The following is an 18,756-nucleotide window of genomic DNA, read 5'->3' on the forward strand; positions in this document are numbered from 1 at the left end:
GTGTCCATGGTAACGTGAGTAGTAACGGCAGGAGAGTGCTGTATAAGAGTCGCGTAAAGATGTTAAACTTTAATATATATGTATATATTTATTTATAACATAAATAAACGAGACAAATACCCGTAAGGTTAGTGAGCCCCTAAAATATAAACATAGAACCATTATATTTAGTGACTTAAAACGCTCACTCAAGTTTAGAGGCGATACTTTTAGTTAAACTCGGGGAACAAACAATAAAACTGAGAGGAGGGTAAAAAAAAACAGCACTGTATTTGTTATTAAAAAAGAAAAATTGGCATTTTATTTCTTTGAAATTATTTTAAGTCATTATTCTAAGATGCTAATGTATTATTTTAAGATTAAGATTGTTTTAGATAATACCGCATTGTTTTTAGAGACTAAGAAATTAACGTTACCTGGAGGTAATATTTCATTGTTTTGAGGGTTTAAGTCATTTTTTTAGATAATATGTCATAACATTAATAAACAAGGAAAAACATACTTACTTTAGTTAAAATACTTTAGCTAAGCGGGGGGAACAACCGATTAAACTGAGAGGAGAATTAACAGCACTAAGCAATAAGAAAATAACAAATGGCATGTCATTTTTTGTGAAATTCTATTGTCATTATTTTGAGATGCTAAGTCATTATTTTGAGATACTATTTCGTTATTTTGAGATAGTATCTTATTGCTTTGAGATAATACCTCATTGTTTTAAAAGACTAAGACATTATCTGGAGATAATATCTCATTATTTTGTGATATCTAATTTTTAAGATAATGTCATTGTTTTGAGAAGTCATTATTTATGAGAAGTCTTAATTTTGACATGCTTTCTAATTGTCATTATTTTGAGATACCATCAAATTTTTGAGATGCTAAGTCATTTTTTAATGAAAAATATATGTGCTGTTTTTTATGGGGGCAGTAGGCTTTCATAATTATACTGAAGAAATTGACTCATAAATCACTGCAGTAGTTTATTAAGTTCAGGAAATAGTTTATTAAGTCAGGGGAACTTTCAGGTTGCAAAATGGTTGTTTTTTGTTGGCTTTCTCAGAACAAGAAATCTTTGCTTTCAAGAAAGATATCCATCCATCCAGCCGCTTCTTCCTGGTCTGGGTCTTGTTGGGCCTGAAATTTACCAGGAATGATTGAGTGCAAGACAGGAATACTTCTGGAGAGGATGCCAGTCTATTGCAGGGTACTCACACAATCACTTGCTCACACTCAATTCACTTACCATGCATTTGGGTGGCAGGGGGGAATTGAGTGCCTGCATGGACAGGGGAAGAACACTTCATGCCACCCTATGTACATATCACATTTATCAAATCTAATGCAAACGAGTTTAAATAAAATAAAAAAATGGAGGGAGAAATTAAATGAGCTTTTTAGAAGGTAATCTGAATTTAAACTGAATTTTGAAGTAAACATAAAGCATAACTGTTGAATGTACAATTGCTACAAAAAATATTTTTAATTGACAAATCTACACAAACCAGTATAAATAGCATCACTTTAAACATATGGAAGATCAAGGCAATAAGTAATGGTCCTACTGGCTGATAGTCTGGAAGCTATGCTAATTAGCTCCATGTTGCTTGTACTGTCAAACCCAAACCAGCGTATCCAAAACAAAGTCACCAAAGGAACTAGCATATGCTGATGACAACTAGTATCATTGATGGTTTACATTGCTCTTGAACTGGTCTGTGTGTCATTATGTCGCATGGTTCTGAACAGTTATTGTGCAAGCATAATTACTGTCAAAATGCCATAATGCAGTATTTCTCAGTACTGGTTCTGATGCCCCCTTGCATATTTTTAAAGTTTCTCTGCTTTAAATACACTCTTGGATCTCGTAAAGTGCATGGTAATGAGCTGATTAGTTGAATTTATTCAAGTGTGCTGTGCTCAGGGGCACCAGGACCAGAAGTGAGAAATACTTCCATAATGGGCGTCACCAGAAAGGTCCCACTTGTGAGGAAACTTGTGGGAAAAACAGTCCAGCTTAAAAGCAGCTGATCATCCAAAGAAAACATTCTCAATGCTGGTCAAGAGCTAGTTAACAAGCTTGCCTCCCACCATAAGCTATGTTTTTTTCTGGTCTAGTAATACGTTACACAGAAAATCAGTCTAGGTGGAAAACCAACGTGTAGATAAGAATGTCTGTGAGGGTTTTTAAAAATGTGCCAGAAGCAGAAGAATAAAGTCAGAAAACTACAAAAAATAACATACAGTCAAACCTAACCTTCTCTTTCTATCTTTTCTTTTATTAAGTGCTGGGAATTATGATACAATATCAATTATTATCTCAATTAAATTTAGATGCATGAAAGTGACAAAACCTTTAAACGGCTCATTCTGGACTGGCAATAATAGAGCTGGTGAGATCTCTTTATGTGAGAGTGATTTTGTACACAGAACCTTATGATAATGTTTTGCAAATAACCAAATCTTTAGGCTATAATATGTTCCCTTTAAAGCAGCTGAATAAATGCATTCTTTACAATGGGTGTCCACAAACAATTGAACGTGTAGGACTTTTATTTTGGAAAGCACAGCGATTTTGCACGAACTGCACAGGTAACCCGTTTGCTCGCATTTGATGCACAGTTGCTGTGGCAGTGGATTTATTGGAAAAGCCTCTGTAAGTGTTTCTCTGGGGTGTTTGGGTGAGCAGAGCGCCATGCAGTGGACAGATCAGCCTGGACTTTAATCCTGTCCGATCTGAGAGTGACGAACTTCCTGCTTACATTATCATGCGTCCTACGTGTGTAAGCAAAAGATGACACAGAAACATTCATGATGTCCGGACGGTAAAGAACGGAATAGAGTGGTGCTCGTGACTGACTGTCCCTAAAAACTAGAGGAGCCATGACTGCTGTCACTGCTTACAGCCCTTCCCAGACCAAGGACAGGGCGAGGGACGGTGGGAGCAGGGAAACAGCCTGAGTTGGAGCTCGGATGTGGGCAGATTTAGGCTGGCTCGAACCTCCTCGGACTTAACAGGGGCCTGTGCGACTCTGTGCTCTTTGCTTTAACGGTAAATCAGATGTAGCTTCTTCTTTTCATCGAATGGAAAAGTACTTTCAGGCAGCAGTGGAGCCCCCATACACCCAGCACCGACCTCTTCCGGCAAAGTCAGTACAGAAGAAGGTGAGAGAACAACAGCACCACAACAACAAAGCTTTATTTATAATCCAGCTTCATACTAATAACATGTATCACACCTAAAATAGCAATGCATGCAAATCTGTGCATTAGCCAAGATAATGTTGTCTCAAATCCTAGTCATGTATAATGTCTCTAACTAATCTGTACGTGTTTCTTTTCCCAACAGGGTAATAAACCTGCTGTTAAAAGGAATATATGGGATCACAAGGTAAATAAGTGTTTATTTTATTAAGTGTAATAATAAATCCCTAAGCTCTCTCAGCTCGTTGTAATGCCGCTGTAAGCGGAGGAGGGGCTTGGAACACGGTCTCTTTGTTTATACAGTGAGGGGTTTTAGTGATGGGTAGTTTGATTCACTTTGCCGAATCGATTCCTTAGAACTGTCCGTTTAAACCAACGACGTCGAACGCTCGATTCAGCGATTCACTTTCTTACCGGGCCCTTGGGCTTTATAAAATGTTTAACTTAGCTAAGCTACTTTATTTTTCACTCCCTCTTTTCTGTAAGCAGCCTCTAAATATCTTATTATGAAATTAAATTTTATTGCTTTAGAATCGAGATTTCATTATTATTCATTATTATTTATTACTATCCCAAATAAACCCATGGTGACGTATGTGTCACAGACCCTTTGAAAGCTGTGTAAAGTTCCTTCTGTTAAGTCTGTGCCTACCAAATAATTGGATATTGGTTTATTTGTATACTTGTTTTTTAAAAACATAAAAAACTTACAGCACTTTAACTAAGTTCCTAAGTGACATATTGCTACTGAACATGATGAGAGAGAGTTTGTGTGTTTGTTCATCTGACCTTATTGTAAAAGTGTATTATTATTATTATTATTATTTGCTTCTACAGATCTGGTTCTACCAATTTAACTATTCAAACGCATACATTAATGTTTTTTATGTTCCATATAACCAGTTTTGGTCTGATTTCTAGAACCAAATATCAATAATAGATATTTTTTTTTTTACCTTAAAATATTTACAGTAAATATTTTTAAAGTGCCACAATAAGAAACAAGCATGAATGATTTGCTCACTGCATTTCACACAAAGCAATCCAGACTGTTCTCATACATAGCTCCCAAATGGTGAGACAAACTACCTTCCACTCCCAGAGCAGGAGCGTCCCTTGCTACCTTTGAAAAACTCCTAAAGACACAGTTAATTTCTGATTCACCTCCTTTCTTCATCTATAACACTTTTTTTCTTCCGTCCTCCCTATTTGGCCTTGCACACTATTTAGTCACTCTGGATATATATATTGATATTGTTCTGTAATATATATTAAATCAAAGTTTGCTATCAATGTTCAGAAATGGGTCTGGGCTCTAATGGGTTATTATTATTATTAATATTATTATCATCATCGTTAATGTAGTGCAGTGTAAGAAATACGTTTTCATCCATTTTAATTAAAAAATGAATCTTTTATTTTCTGATTTTTCATTTTTTACATTTTGCAAATTGGATTATACCATCAGCCTTGTGTTACAAGATTTGGACAAATTGGACAAAAATTTTACAATTGGAAATAAATTGGTACAAAAATGGACAAATCTGAACATTGAGAGAATATTCAACTTTTAATTTTTCTTGAAATTCTGTTTGCAAAAGGCTGAAATGAAAAACTCGATAATTGAAAAATGATCTTATTTCTTCTTCATTTCGAATTTAGCTTTTACGTTTTTCTGACCATCGTTGTTGTTGTTGTTGTTGTTGTTACTCAGGTTCAGTTTAAAACAAAAATAAACAACGCATGGCCAAGTTGGATTCAGTTGTGACTTGTGAATCGGTTCAACCAAAGTAACGGAACAGAGCCGATTCAAAAGGAACCGATTCTTCGTGATTCGAGCATCGCTGGTGGATTTAGGAGCAGCTGATTCGGTTTCGCGCCTGTTGATGTTTGACGTTTTCTTATTCGGGTGTGGGTAAAGTGTCCGCAGCTCCTCGCTAACATTTAGCAAGTTCGGGAATATTCTGCGCTGTGCGGATGAGGTGTGCTGTTAAAGCGGCCGGGAGAGGATCCGGTTACTGTCTCCGGCTCGGTGTGAGCGGCACAGATAAGGTAACACGGACACTGTTTGTCATCTGAGGGCAGATAAAGATGTGTGTGTGTCGTCTTTTCGTGACACTTCGCCTCCGGTACCGAGATATCTGACGCTGCGCCTGCGGAGTAGGAGCGGTGGAAATTTCTGGAGCGCTGTTAAAACCGGATTAGTTGTTTAAAGCTGATTTCTGTCGGTTTATTCAGGGCCTGTATCGTCTAAATGTGAACTGAATAAGGCTCTGTTCACACTGTGACTACTTTCAATACGTTTCTGTGTCCTAAATATGTGTAAATGTGCTTATAATTACTTACCCTTTAACCCATAAGAGCCCAGACCCAATTTTTAAATATTTAAGTGAAGTCAAGTAGATTTATTGTCAGTTCTGCATATATACAGGACATAAATTGGATTGAAATCATGTTACTCTACAGCAAGTACCCCAAAATAAAACTATAAATAATAAATGAATAAGAGACACTACGTGTACGATACAACAAGGTCACAGATATAGACATATGTGAATAGTTTAATATAAGAGTGAAGTGTACCAGTTAGATATGTATATAGGTATAAACAGAACCTGTATTAACATTAGTGCAAATATAGAGGTATAAAATGTTTAAGACCGGTAAAGTGTATAAGGGCATACATTTCATTAAATGTCACAGTTGTAGGGGAAATTTAAATGGGTATGACAGTGCAAATATAAGTACGAGTGTAGGTAGTGTAAGTGCATGTCAATTCCAGTACTGTGTTGATTGCAGTACTAAGTTTCAGTACTCCGTTGATTTTAAGGGGGTCAGGATGCTGAATGTGTGTGCTGGGGGCAGAAGGGGGAGGAAGTGGTAAAGCAGGGCAAGAGTTGAGCATTCTCACAGCCTGATGGATAAAGCTGTCCCTCAGCCTGCTGGTCCTAGCTCAGAGGCTCCTCAGTCTCCTCCCTGAAGGCTCTGGTGATCAGGTCAAAAATAGTTATATGGAACATACAGTAAACTAATAATTTAAGTGTTTAAAGGGCTACATGTTTGGTACAAACTTGTGAAAGCAAATAATACACTTTTAAAATAATCTAGTTTTATCTCCAGCATTAACCCAGCTCTCATACATTCTGAATCTAAATAAGATCAAATGAACAAACACGGATGTACACAATCTCCTGTGATGATGGTCGCAGAATGTTCAGTATATTTGTTTATGTATCACATAGGAACTTCATGAGATAAGTGAAGGACAGAGTGATGAAAGAAACTTCACACATCTTTTAAACAGTTTGTGACACATAACTACATCACCGTGTGTTATTTTGGGTTAAAATTAATTGTTTCGTATTTGATGAATATTTATATTTTTAAGACCTTTTCAACATAATATTTGTTTATTTGTTTATTTATTAAACAGTACACATTTGACAATAATATATACATATTTATATTATTTTGTGACATTCATTATAAACATTGTAACATTTGATGTAACATATTATTTAGTTATTTGTTTAGTTTATATTTATTACACCTACTTAATGCTGCGCAAAAGCTGTACAGCTGTAAGCTAGACTCATATTTGACTTGAGAACTTGTTTAGTTTCATTATTAAATAACATACAGCCAATTGACAATAGAAATTCCTAAAGCAAATAAGGAACCATTGTGTAAATGAAGAACAATAAGAAATCAAAGTCCGATTCTGCATTCACCAGAAAGATAAATACAGATTTCTGTTGGAAGTTTGACATGACTGTTTGAGTTCAAAACTGAATGGCATGCTAGACTATAAGAGATAATATTTTTGTATGTAACAAAACTATTGTTAGCAAAAATGTAACCAAATCAAGTATGAATCAAGTTAGATACATACACTTTTGAAGAGTTTGTTGTAAAATGTCAAGATTTTAAAGAACCTATTTTTTTTATGGTTCAGACTTTAAAAGGTTAAAGCTTGTTCCTCACAATACTACAGGTTTTAACCTAACTTTAACTAACAGGCTGTCAGATAATAACATTATAGTTTGACATCCTGTTAGTAGAATACACACAATCACTGTGTTTTGTGCTGTATTATTTATTGTAATAGAATATACACTTTTGGCATCATTTGCAGTGTTTTGAGCTGACACTGTGGTACGGAGTAAGCCTGGGGGGTAAAATAAGCAGAATAAGCATCATGTGCTGTGCTTTAAACTATAATCACATCTTCTTACACTGGGATTTGTTAGGAATAATCATGTGTGGCCTTCCGGGGCTTTTCTTCTTTGTCTAGTTTCGTCTGATGAGATGAGCGTGCGTGCGGGGCAGGGCAGTGACGAGGTGCTGGTGTCTCAGGCTGTGTGGGATTACCTGGCGGCGGCCGGGCGGCCCTGGCTGTTGGAGTTCGAGGATAAGCAGGGCCTGAGTGCCGGGATCGTTCGGCGCGGGGAGCGCGGCGGCTGCTGTGCGGTGAGACTCTCTCCGGTGGAGGGCGGCACCAGGGCCAGGACCGGCATGATGGTGGACCCGGTGTCCCCCGCCACTCGCAAAGCCTTTATAGACCTATGCCGTTGTGCCCGCAAGGAAATGACCAAACAAGACGCTGCACCCAAGAGGAAACGCTCTCTGCTGCCCTGTGTCGGGGTGATGGAGGTGGACGGGGAGGGGAGTTTACTACCTCCTCCTCCTCCTCAGCCACGCCGCTCCCAGAGGCAGCAGCAGCAGAGGTACAGGAGAAGCGCTGACATGGAGGCCAGTGTGGTCCTGCCCATGCAGCACGAGGCCACCGCAAGGACAGAGGCTGAGCTGAATGTAGGCCAGCCAAGCGAGGAGGACAACGCCAGCTGCTCCATCTGCATGGGTGAGATAGTGGAGAAGACGACTCTAGAGAAGTGCGGCCACTCCTTCTGCCGCTCTTGCTTGGATCAAGCTTTTAAGGTGAAGAAGGCTTGTCCCGTCTGCAGGCTGGTTTATGGTCAGCTGATTGGGAACCAACCAGCCAATGGTAGCATGATGGTGGAGCGAGAGCCTGATCTGGAGCTGGCTGGACATGAAGGATATGGGTGCATATGCATTATCTATAGCTTCCCTCCTGGATTCCAGGCGGTAAGTATGTCAGCAAGGTCCAAATTCATAATTTTGCATGACAGCTTTGAGGGTAAAATAATAAAAAAAAAAAACAGACACTTTCAGGCTTTGTTCACACTCCAGAGCAAATCATATTACTTCCTAAACCTGATTTAGAACAAGTGTTCGGATTACAGTTTACAGGTGGCCAAATCTGATTTGTATACTAATCTGTAGGTGTATTTGCTAGTTGGTTCAAGATGGTTCAGGCTATAAATAGTAACAGCCTGGCCATCATAACTGCAAGAAAATTGTAGTTTGACAGCCTGTTGTACAATAAACACAACCTGCTGTATTATTTATTGTAATAGAATATGCACTGTTAGCATAATTTGCAGTATTTTGAGCTGACACTGTAGTACACAATAAGCCTGGGGAGTAAAATGAGCAGAATAAGCTTTATGCCTGTGCTCTTTAAACTATAATTACATCTTCTTACACTGGGATAAAGGTACTAACATGTAACACACACACACATTCAGGCTTTGTTCACACTACACAGCAAATCAAATCTATAATCTAATCTATATTAGATGTTGTATTTGCTCTCAAATCCACATAGTATGTCAGTGGAACAACACAATGCGTAACATAACGTAACTAAATGATTGTGTTAAAAAGCTTAGATGTCAATGTGTACTATTTTTTTTTTTTTAACACGTACAACCTCTGTTCTAAATCTGGTTTGTGCGTCCTACTGATATTGAGGTTATGTCTCCTCTTTACTGATTTATAACTAACTATTAGCTAACAGGATGCTGTGTTTCACAACATCACTGCCCTTTTTCATCTGCTACTGCATAAACAGAACAGAACATTATGCTATGCTCCATTTATCACAGAAGTAGGATGTTGGACCTGGGAATAATGTCACAGTCAAATTGACAGTGTTCCAGTTAAACATTCTGATAATTGTAAACTGTTGTACAATTGTAAAATAATTGTAAAGACTTTGGGGTTCCACTATCCACTATTTTGTACCATTGTCTCAGCTTAGCAATGTTAGTGATAGCAGTTGAAGACAATGCAGTGAACATTTTTTTTTTTTGCACATCCAAATACAATAGAAACATGTCCACAGATAAAAGTTGGACAGTACTGTGTGTAAGACTGATGTAATGAGACACAAATAGATAGAATAAGTGATCATAAACTGTATGATACTACTGTTTTACTGCTATTAATGTGCAATACAGCCGTTTTAGATTCTGAACTTCAGTTTGATTAAGGCCTACCGACTTTTTTAAGTAGGAAATATGACCTGTGGGGGAGTTTCGGTACTAATTTGTACTTGGAATTCACAAAGTCCTACTCCCGTGTTTAGAAGGAAAAGAAGCATTAGTGTAAGCTGATCTGTTCAGTAAATAACATTAGCAAACTGGCTGTAACTGTAATATTCAGAGACGAGTATTAAGTTCAGATCTGCACTGCAGCAGTCACAGTAAAACACTGTAAAACATGCAAAGTACAGATATGAAAATTGTGTAAAAACTGAATGCTAAAACCTTCCATGTTTAAGCAAGAATATGTAAATGTTCCCCAAAGTGAAACATTCTGGTGTCAACAGCCATCATTCTCCAAATGAGGAAGAAAAACATGCAAGATATGATCTGACTGGCCAAACTGTGCCACATTTCCAGAAAGCTGCTTACAAACGTGGCTTTAATCAGATTAAAAAAAGTCCTATTTCATGCAGCTTTTAGCTAGTGTCACTCACATGCCTCAGAGTATGACCTGAGGAAAAAAGCAAACTTTAGGCAGCAAATGTTTTATAGCTATTCAGCTACAATTTAAACAAGGGTTAATGGGTTAATAAGGGATCGAATAATAAAAAAAATAACGGTCACTTTAATTTCCAGCAAATGGTATATTACCATAAATAGTATTATAGCTCTGGCTGAAGTGACTCGTTTTAAGATTTTGTGGTCTTAATGTGAATACAGATCTATTTTTTCCCCCAGAGCTATGTGGATGTCAGCTGATCTTTTTTAAATCAGATTTAAGTCACATTCATACATGGTCCCTAATCCTAAATGTGTATCAGAATCGTGGGCATACGACATGAATGTGAATGGTCTGTGCACATGCACTTAGTGCTGTCTTAATTATAATTCAACTTACTGTACCCTAACATGCATGTGCATCACCTGCAGACTATTGTATACACTTATACACTATGAAGTATATGAGTTCACTACAACAACAGAGCCTTCTTGGTGGAGAGGCAGAATTCAGCACAACAGCGCTGCTTGCTGATGATGACACTGCATGTGCACAGGAAAAAAGACAAATGAAAGCTGATCTGAATGTATCTGGTATTCATAAATTGGATGTGTTTCCAGTGTAGGATGACATATAAAAGTGATTCCAGTCACATGGAAAAGACTGAAACATGTCCACACATACAGGAAAAAATTAAGAGAGCACTTCAGTTTCTGAATCAGTTTCATTGAACATTGTTGTTTTATTCTATAAACTACAGAGCATATTTCTCCCAAATTCCAAATAATAATATTGTCATTTAGAGCATTTATTTGCAGTAGATGAGAAATGGCTGAAATAACAAAAAAGATGCAGAGATTTCAGACCTCAAATAATGCAAAGAAAACAAGTTCATATTCATAAGGTTTTAATAGTTCAGAAATCAATATTTAGTGGAATAATCCTGGTTTTTAAATAGAGTTTTCATGCATTTTGGCGTGTTCTACACCAGTCTTACACACTGCTTTTGGATAATTTTATGCCTGCACTCCTGGTGCAAAAATTCAAGCAGTTTAGTTTGGTTTGATGGTAGTGATCATCCATCTTCCTCTTGATTATATTCCAGAGGTTTTCAATTAGTTAAATCAAAGAAACTCATAATTTTTAAGTGGTCTGGTATGTTTTTTCCAGAACTGGATGTGTCACATTATAGCATTACATTGTGGTAAAACAACAGAGGTGATGTGCTTAATTGCATCAGTTTGTGCATGTGTGTATTTCAAAGACAGATCACTTAAATTTATGATCTTGCATCGTCAAGATTACCTGAGCAAAAATGTGAATCATAATTGATTAATGAGACTTGTAATGTAAATGTTCATGTTCTGTTTTGTGCATCTCCTTAACTTTTCCAGCAAGAGCACCCAAACCCTGGAGTGAGGTACCCAGGCACAGACCGTGTAGCGTATCTGCCGGACAGCCCTGAGGGGAACCGCGTACTGCGCCTGCTGCGGCGGGCTTTTGAACAGCGGCTCATCTTCACTATAGGAACCTCCATGACTACAGGCATGCATAATGTCATCACCTGGAATGACATCCACCACAAGACCTCTATATGGGGTGGACCACGATGGTATGCTGTCTTATATATGTCTTCTATATGAATAATTGAAGTCTCCCATGGCCTGAAGCTAGGGTCTAGCTGTGTGCTTTATCTTTTTTTATAAATGTGGTTAGATTCCAGATTTCTGCTTTCCTCTTTTTCTAAAAAGCTTTAGTCTAGAATTTGCATAGTCCTATGGGAAAGCCATGCAATTAGCGTTCTCCTCCAAGCGTGATGAGGTGCATCAGTTCTGTATGGCCAGCCACTTAATTATATACATTGGCAGGCTTCATACACACTGGGGGAAACAAACACAAGGCTTGTTCGATCAACATCTGCCTTGGTACACTGCACGCCAGTTAGATTTTTTGCCCGTCTTTCATCTGTGCCACCAGCATGGGCCATTATTTCACATAAGCAGTTGGCAGCAGTTTTCTGAGCCAGGAACTTCAGTTGCTCTCTATGGGTTGCAGTAGCTGAGAGATGGCTGGATGACAGCAGACCTTTTGTCTTCATTGGCTAGAGCAGTGGTTTTTAGCCCTGGTCCTGTTTACCCTTTCAACACAACTGATCCAGCTAATCAGCTAATTGACAAGCTCTATTTGAGGTGCAGATAGTGTGTGGTGCTGCCGGAAACCACTAAAATATGCAGGTTTGTGTACTACAGGACCAGGGTGGTGCCATGTAGGCACAGACCATATTGAATACAGGATTGTATTGCAGTGTAGTAAAATGTGGGTGTATTGCCTTTCACCCTACATTCCACCCATTCATTCATTCATTAATCAAGCCACCTTCTCTGCTTCTTCCTGGTCAGTATTGTGAGACATACCTTTAAATCTATAGGAAACACATTAAGGAACCCTTAAAGTAATGTTAAATAGTTGCTAAAATAAACATTTTCACACCCAAATCTATGATTGTATGTGTAAAACAAGCAATTTGTCTAATGAATGGCAACAAATCACATCTTTTCTGTGCCTGACATGACTAGTGTTACCCAAGTAGTTAAAAATTCTGTTCTACTGTGTCAGTACAGTAACTCAACCTCACATGATGAAATAAAGAGGATTTTTGCCCTTATTACATAACAGTGGATGGGGTCCCTTCTGAGTGATTACTCACTTAGTGGATGCTGTGGGGACATTTAAAGCCCAAGAGTCTCTGATTCGCTGCTTTCTTACCCTCCTGCTCCTCACTCCTCACCTCTGCATGCTTGTTCACATCTCTGTAATGGTGTGTTAACGCAACACAATTTTAACCCTTATTTTCAGATTGTCTCACAAGCCCCTGACAAATTATCTAGCAGTTTTAATATCTGGATTTTTTTGGCAAATGTAAATCCAGGAGTTTAAAAAGTGTTCAGATTGGAACTTAGTGTAGCCACAAGCTACAGCAAATAAGAGTACTATACAACTTGTATAATCTGCTTGTGACAGACATCCATTTTTCTAAAACAAAAACATCATATCAGTTCTCGCATGTGTTTTTGTGTCAAACTGTGATAATGTTTGTAGGGCAGAAAGAGTCATCACAGATTTCTCCTGGTGAAATATTTTGCAATTAGCTGATTAGTCCTTTAATGTGCTAACCGCCACTATCAATAAAATATTCTTAATTGCAAGCAGTGTAGTGTGAAAGTGTATACAAGACAGGTAGATGTATTGTTTAAGTAAAGTTGCTCTGTGTTATTCTTGACCAAAATATTATATGTTTATGGCGTCTTCTAAAATGCATTGAGTCATTTAAATGCCTAAACAACATCTGTGATTAGTCTGGAATCTCACAGCACACAATAAAACACTCAGTGTTTGATTATGGGTTCATTTGCATATTGCACCCTTCTGTGAAACTAGTATTGCTGTTGCTGGCTTTGCAATAAAAAAATAATTGATACTGAAATAGGACTAGAATAGAATATTAATTTAGAAAGATAACAGCATGCTTCAGCATTGTTTCCTCTCTTTCAGCTTTGGCTACCCAGATCCTACATACCTCGTGCGGGTGACTGAGGAGCTGCGGGAAAAAGGAATAACCGCCGAGTGATTCTTTGATACACAGCACTTTTGGTATAACGTTACTATGGGACAGGCAAATGTGCAGACCTGACCACAGACAAACTCTCCACAGATTTAGTGTGTTAATGCAAGTCACAGCCATGTTCTGCAGCGGTGGTTTGGTTGAGAGGACTCTGTGTACACTAAGATTGTTCTAATTTGGTTCTTTTTGCTTAAATTTGCTCTTGGAGATGATATGTTATGGGTGCAGTGCATTCCACACATACCTTTTATGAGTCTTTTTTTATATATATATACATTTACTTGTTTTTGAAGGGAGCACTTTGGGAGGATTAGAGTCCTGTGGTACTTCTGAACTCAGAAGTAGCCAGTGCACTGCTGGATTGTGAGCATCTTAAAAACACCGGACTTTCTTCTGCTTTGGTTCCAGAGACGTCAGTGCGGTTGTTTCTCTGTTCCAGGCTAGAAATGTAGGCTTGCTCTTTTAATCTCCCTGTTTCTTGCATACAAACTCATTCATGGTGCTTTTCCACTGCTCGGTACTTAGACTACTTGACTATGCTCACTTTTTGGGATAAGGTAACTGGTTATTTCCCCCCAGTCACATCGCAAAACACCATCACTGCCATCTCCAGAGTGGTGGCAATACCAACAGATACTTGCTTGTAGCTTTTTCCATCAGTCATCATTCTCTGTCTCAGTGCTCTGCAAGGTTTAAATGCCATGTTTAAAGTACCCATTTCAAGGTACCAAGTACCAAATTTGCAGAGTAAATTTAAAACAAGTAGTGTAGGTACCATGCAGTAAAAAAGCATTAATGGCCTTGCCATCACTTTTGTTGAGATTAAATAAGGATGTATATTCTTCACACTAAAAGTTCTAAAAAGAGTTATTTGGAGCAATTCCAAAGAACAACCCCTCTTAGTTTCCTAAAGCTGTGGTTCTCAGACAGGTCTGAGCTGCTCCACGTTTTAGCTTTAAATCTCTAAAAATTGGGATGGCACAAATTTTAGACTGTCTGGGAAACTATGAGGATTGGACTAAGAACCACTGCACTGAAAAAAAAAAGAAATTCTGTGGATGAGTGGAGAAACACTGTTGAAACTTTTAGGTCTAACAGTTGAAATGTTAGGCTCTAGAAAATATACAATCATATCATATTAATTGGATGGGAACATGAGTTCATCTCCAGTTATGTGTTGGTTTGGGCTTTTACTGATCAACTGACTTAGAAATATAGCCCGTGTACACCTGATCACTTTGTGATTGTATCTGGATTGTGAACTGATGTATATTTTAACCACATTCATTTACACTTGGTATTTGGATTAAATCCCAGTGCTGTGTGGTAGATTACCTAAAATTTGCAATTTTACATGCTGTCATACATAGTTATCTTTCAGACAAACATGGATCACATTCCCAGTGACATACAGCGATAGAATTAGTGTTCTTTGTGATTTGGATTTACACTCACCTTTTTTATGTAGCTTTGCTTAATCCAGATATGATCCTAATACTTAAGATGCATAAGGTTACCAGGTGTAAACAGGGTCATATTGTATAAACCAGTCTAAACCAGGATGTCAAACCTATCCACATTGGACCAGAGTGGCTGCAGGTTTTTGTTTTAAATTATCAGTAACACACACATGTGAATACACTGGTGAAATCAATTTGTTAGTCTTCAAACAGCTGTTGACATGTGCTTCTGCTTGGCTTAAATGAAACCTGCAGCAACACCAGCCCAATGTGGACAGGTTTGAACCCTTCAATTATTAAATTTTCTGGAAATTGTTCTCCTCATTCTTGCATTAAACCAACGTCCCTCATATCCTGTACTTCATGGATCCAACTCTTGAGAACCACAGCTTCAGGAAACCAAATATAGTGGTTCTTCTATATAGCATTGCTTTAAAGAAACTTATTTTTATGGCACCTTTATGTTCTTCTAAGAATGTCCGAAAAACAAAAATGGTCTACCACAGCTTTACTGGTACTGTTGGGACAATCCCACCCATTCAAGCAAGTTCTTCAGCTTGTTTTTTTTTCTTTAAGCAGCACTTTAAGGCACTTTGCATTGATGGAAGTAAGTGAGCTAATAATGGAGATCTGAAGCTGACTCGATGTCTTCCTGGTCTTCCAGAAGGAAGGCAGGACAGTGATGTTTGCAGGCGCTTGCGGTCATGAGGAATCAATCTTAACAGCTGCAGTCTGATGTCAGTCCCTCTGAGCTTTTTTATCTTCCTGTCAGCTTCCTCTTTATCTCATTCAGAGACAAGGTTACAGCCTTGTATGTTGCCTTGTTTTAATGTTTACCAGTTGGCTTCTGCTCTGTCTGTGTTCTGGTAATGTTCAGGCAGCCCCAGTAAGATGCTGGAACTGCTGTTTGCTCAGTTCTGGTTTCTTTGGTAAGAGAAAATGTCAAGTAAAGACCTTCCAGTACCGTTGCAGCGTTCAGGGGGTTGCTTTAGTGTGTGTACAATTATTTGAAAGGCTTCTTTAGTGAGTTTTACATGCACTTCATAATCTGATCATGAGCGAATTTCTGCAGCTATCTGATTATTTATGTACTCACAAATACAGCATACTCCAATCTAAGCAATCAGAAAATTCTGTTTATGTGACTGAAATATTCAGATAACTGCAGAAACATTTAGAAATCTGATTAAGAAATCTGATAAGTAGAGCTGGATTTTAATTTAGTAATGTTTTAGGCATATAAAAGAAACCAAATTTTTATTATTATTATTAAGTAAACTGCTATCTCATTATTTTAAAATAGAAAGTCATTATTTTGAGAAAGTAAGTCATTTTTTCAGATACTATCTCATTATTTTGTGACAGTAAGTCATTATTTTGTGATACTATCTAGGAAAAAATGTTTTTCCCCAATAGCAAACACATACGCTATCTCAAAATAATGACTTACTGTCTCAAAATAATGACTTAGTATCTCAAAATAATGAGATAGCAGTTTACTTAATTATAAGAAAAAAATGTGCTGCATTTTGTTTGTTAATTTTAGATGGCGGGAATGGGCTTCCATATAAAACAGACCCTGTTTAACAAAGCACCCACAAAATGAAAACCAAACCTTTTTGGAGTGACCCCAAAACTAAAGGATTAAAATAATATATTCATCCTCTAGCTGATGTATGTTCATAGTGCAACTTTTTCCCAAATTCATGTAAACCCATTGATCGGTTAACTGTGAAGCTCTGATGTTCTTCAGCAATCTGATTATTAAATGCATGTAAAAACACACACACTAAACTGATTGTCTGTTAAGAAAGCCATTGTTGCTGAAGTGTTGCTGGTTGAGGCTTTAATGTTCAGACTTAATTTATCAGATTTATAAAATGATGTCATAATAAAAAGGTCCTATAGACCAAACTGAGGGGGGAAAAAATCAAACAACAAAAAGGCACAATCATTCCAAGATATGATGATCATAACTAAAACCTCAACGCTGGAGAATGCCAAGCGCTGTCTTTATATCCGAGTGCCCGTAGACTAGCGTGTGGTTTATTTAACACACACAATGTTTTCCAATGACTGAGTGAACATCTGATCTAAAGTATGTGCAGCAGTGTTGTTCAGCAATGAGTTTATGAGTGAAAAATATGCAGTAACATCTAATTTACTCATTCAGAGAGTTGCAGTATTTTTTATTCATTCAAGGTCATAGCATAGAATAGCATAGCATGATATTACTAATGCTTCAGCATAATAAAGCTGTCAGACTGTCGAGCTGTTGGCTTGGCTGATTAAAAGCCAGAAGCCTTGGCTTGTTTAGGTGGTCTGGCTGCAAGTGGACTACGCCGTTCTGTGTTTGCTCTGGAATTCGCTTCACGGATCATTTCAGGCAAAGATAATCTTTTCTTTTATGTCACAGATTTCAGGATATCTGCTCTGCATCATCAAATGATGAGAAGTCATGTAGAGGTTTTCTAAAGTCGCTAAACATTTCCTCTGTTCGCCCCCTTTATTTTCTTTTAAGGGACCAATTCAAAGGTACTTCTGGATGATGATATGTGTGCGTGTGTGTGTATGTGTGTATGTGTATATATAGGTGTACTTATCATGCAAAATTCTATGCAGTTCAAGTCCAATGGGAAGAAAAAAAAAGTCCTCTTCAGAGAATTGATTGTTGATCAAGTGAATGATTTGCCTTTATGATTGTGTTGATTTGTACATGACAAAACTGTCTGCTACAATTTCAAATGTGTGCTTTACATTTTCATACTTGAATAAAGAGTTCTGTTCAGTTGCTCAGAGTTGTGAGAGTTTTATTTACTGATACATTAGTGAAAATACAATCACTTAAAGCATTAAAATCATTGCATGAGGACAAAGATAGTCGTGCAATTTGTTAAGCTGTTGGTGCATGTTTGGAAAGTAAGGGTTATTATCGTTTAGGGGATATCTGCTTTTTGCAACGTGACAGATACGATATTAATACATATTAAGTCTGAAAATATTTCAGAAGAATTTTATTTGTAATGTGTACATGCACTGCATATTGTCACTGTCATACAAACATTTTTATCTCTATTATTTCTGGGTGAATGCACCAATAAAATGCTCTAAAAGGACTTACTCTCATTAATTTCCACTAAAAGTTACAAATAATGTTTTTTTATTCTCTTTACAGAACCATGTACTTTCTATATTTTATCTAAAATGTTTGTGGATACCCTTTTGATGAATGTATCCAGTTGCTATAAGTTTCACTCTTTGCTGACACAGATGTGCACATGCACATACAGTTTTCTAGTCCCTGTACAGAAGTACTGCCAATATAACAGGACAGATATCTATTAACCATCTATGTCATCATGCTTACTGCAAGGTGTGGGCTATAGGGGGGGTATATAAAGTCACCCAGCATTGAGCTGTGGATCAGTACAGCTGTGATATCTGGAATGATGGCGCTCCATCCTATACTTTAGGGGATAAGTTGGGGAACATTCAAAGCCCTGAACTGACTGACACTCTTGCCGCTCTTGAATTTAATCATTTCTTTGCAGCAGTACTTCAAAACAAACAGCTCAAGACGAGCTGGACATCCAGAATAAACTGATCCATGTTCCATGTTTT

General features: G+C 37.6%; 1 protein-coding gene across 2 annotated transcripts; it reads left to right on the top strand.

The window, feature by feature from the left end:
• Window positions 1-1,941: 1,941 nt before the first annotated feature.
• dtx3 (deltex E3 ubiquitin ligase 3) lies at window positions 1,942-17,926 on the top strand. Of its 2 annotated transcripts, XM_007257871.4 has the most exons (5): window positions 1,942-3,165; window positions 3,350-3,391; window positions 7,499-8,310; window positions 11,448-11,665; window positions 13,606-17,926. In XM_007257871.4, the coding sequence occupies exons 2-5, from the start codon at window positions 3,379-3,381 to the stop codon at window positions 13,679-13,681; spliced, it is 1,119 nt and encodes a 372-aa protein (XP_007257933.2). In that variant the 5' UTR covers window positions 1,942-3,165; window positions 3,350-3,378; the 3' UTR covers window positions 13,682-17,926. The 2 variants fall into 2 exon arrangements, with proteins under 2 accessions (XP_007257933.2, XP_022532593.1); XM_022676872.2 differs by lacking the exons at window positions 1,942-3,165; window positions 3,350-3,391 and adding an exon at window positions 4,930-5,256.
• Window positions 17,927-18,756: the final 830 nt, after the last annotated feature.

The sequence above is a fragment of the Astyanax mexicanus genome, chromosome 13, assembly GCF_023375975.1.
Source record: "Astyanax mexicanus isolate ESR-SI-001 chromosome 13, AstMex3_surface, whole genome shotgun sequence".
Classification (NCBI taxonomy): Eukaryota; Metazoa; Chordata; class Actinopteri; order Characiformes; family Acestrorhamphidae; genus Astyanax; species Astyanax mexicanus.

Coding starts and splice junctions, on each gene's coding strand:
- dtx3 (XM_007257871.4), top strand. Junction 8,311..11,447: donor TCCCTCCTGGATTCCAGGCG/GTAAGTATGTCA, acceptor TAACTTTTCCAG/CAAGAGCACCCAAACCCTGG. Junction 11,666..13,605: donor ATATGGGGTGGACCACGATG/GTATGCTGTCTT, acceptor CCTCTCTTTCAG/CTTTGGCTACCCAGATCCTA.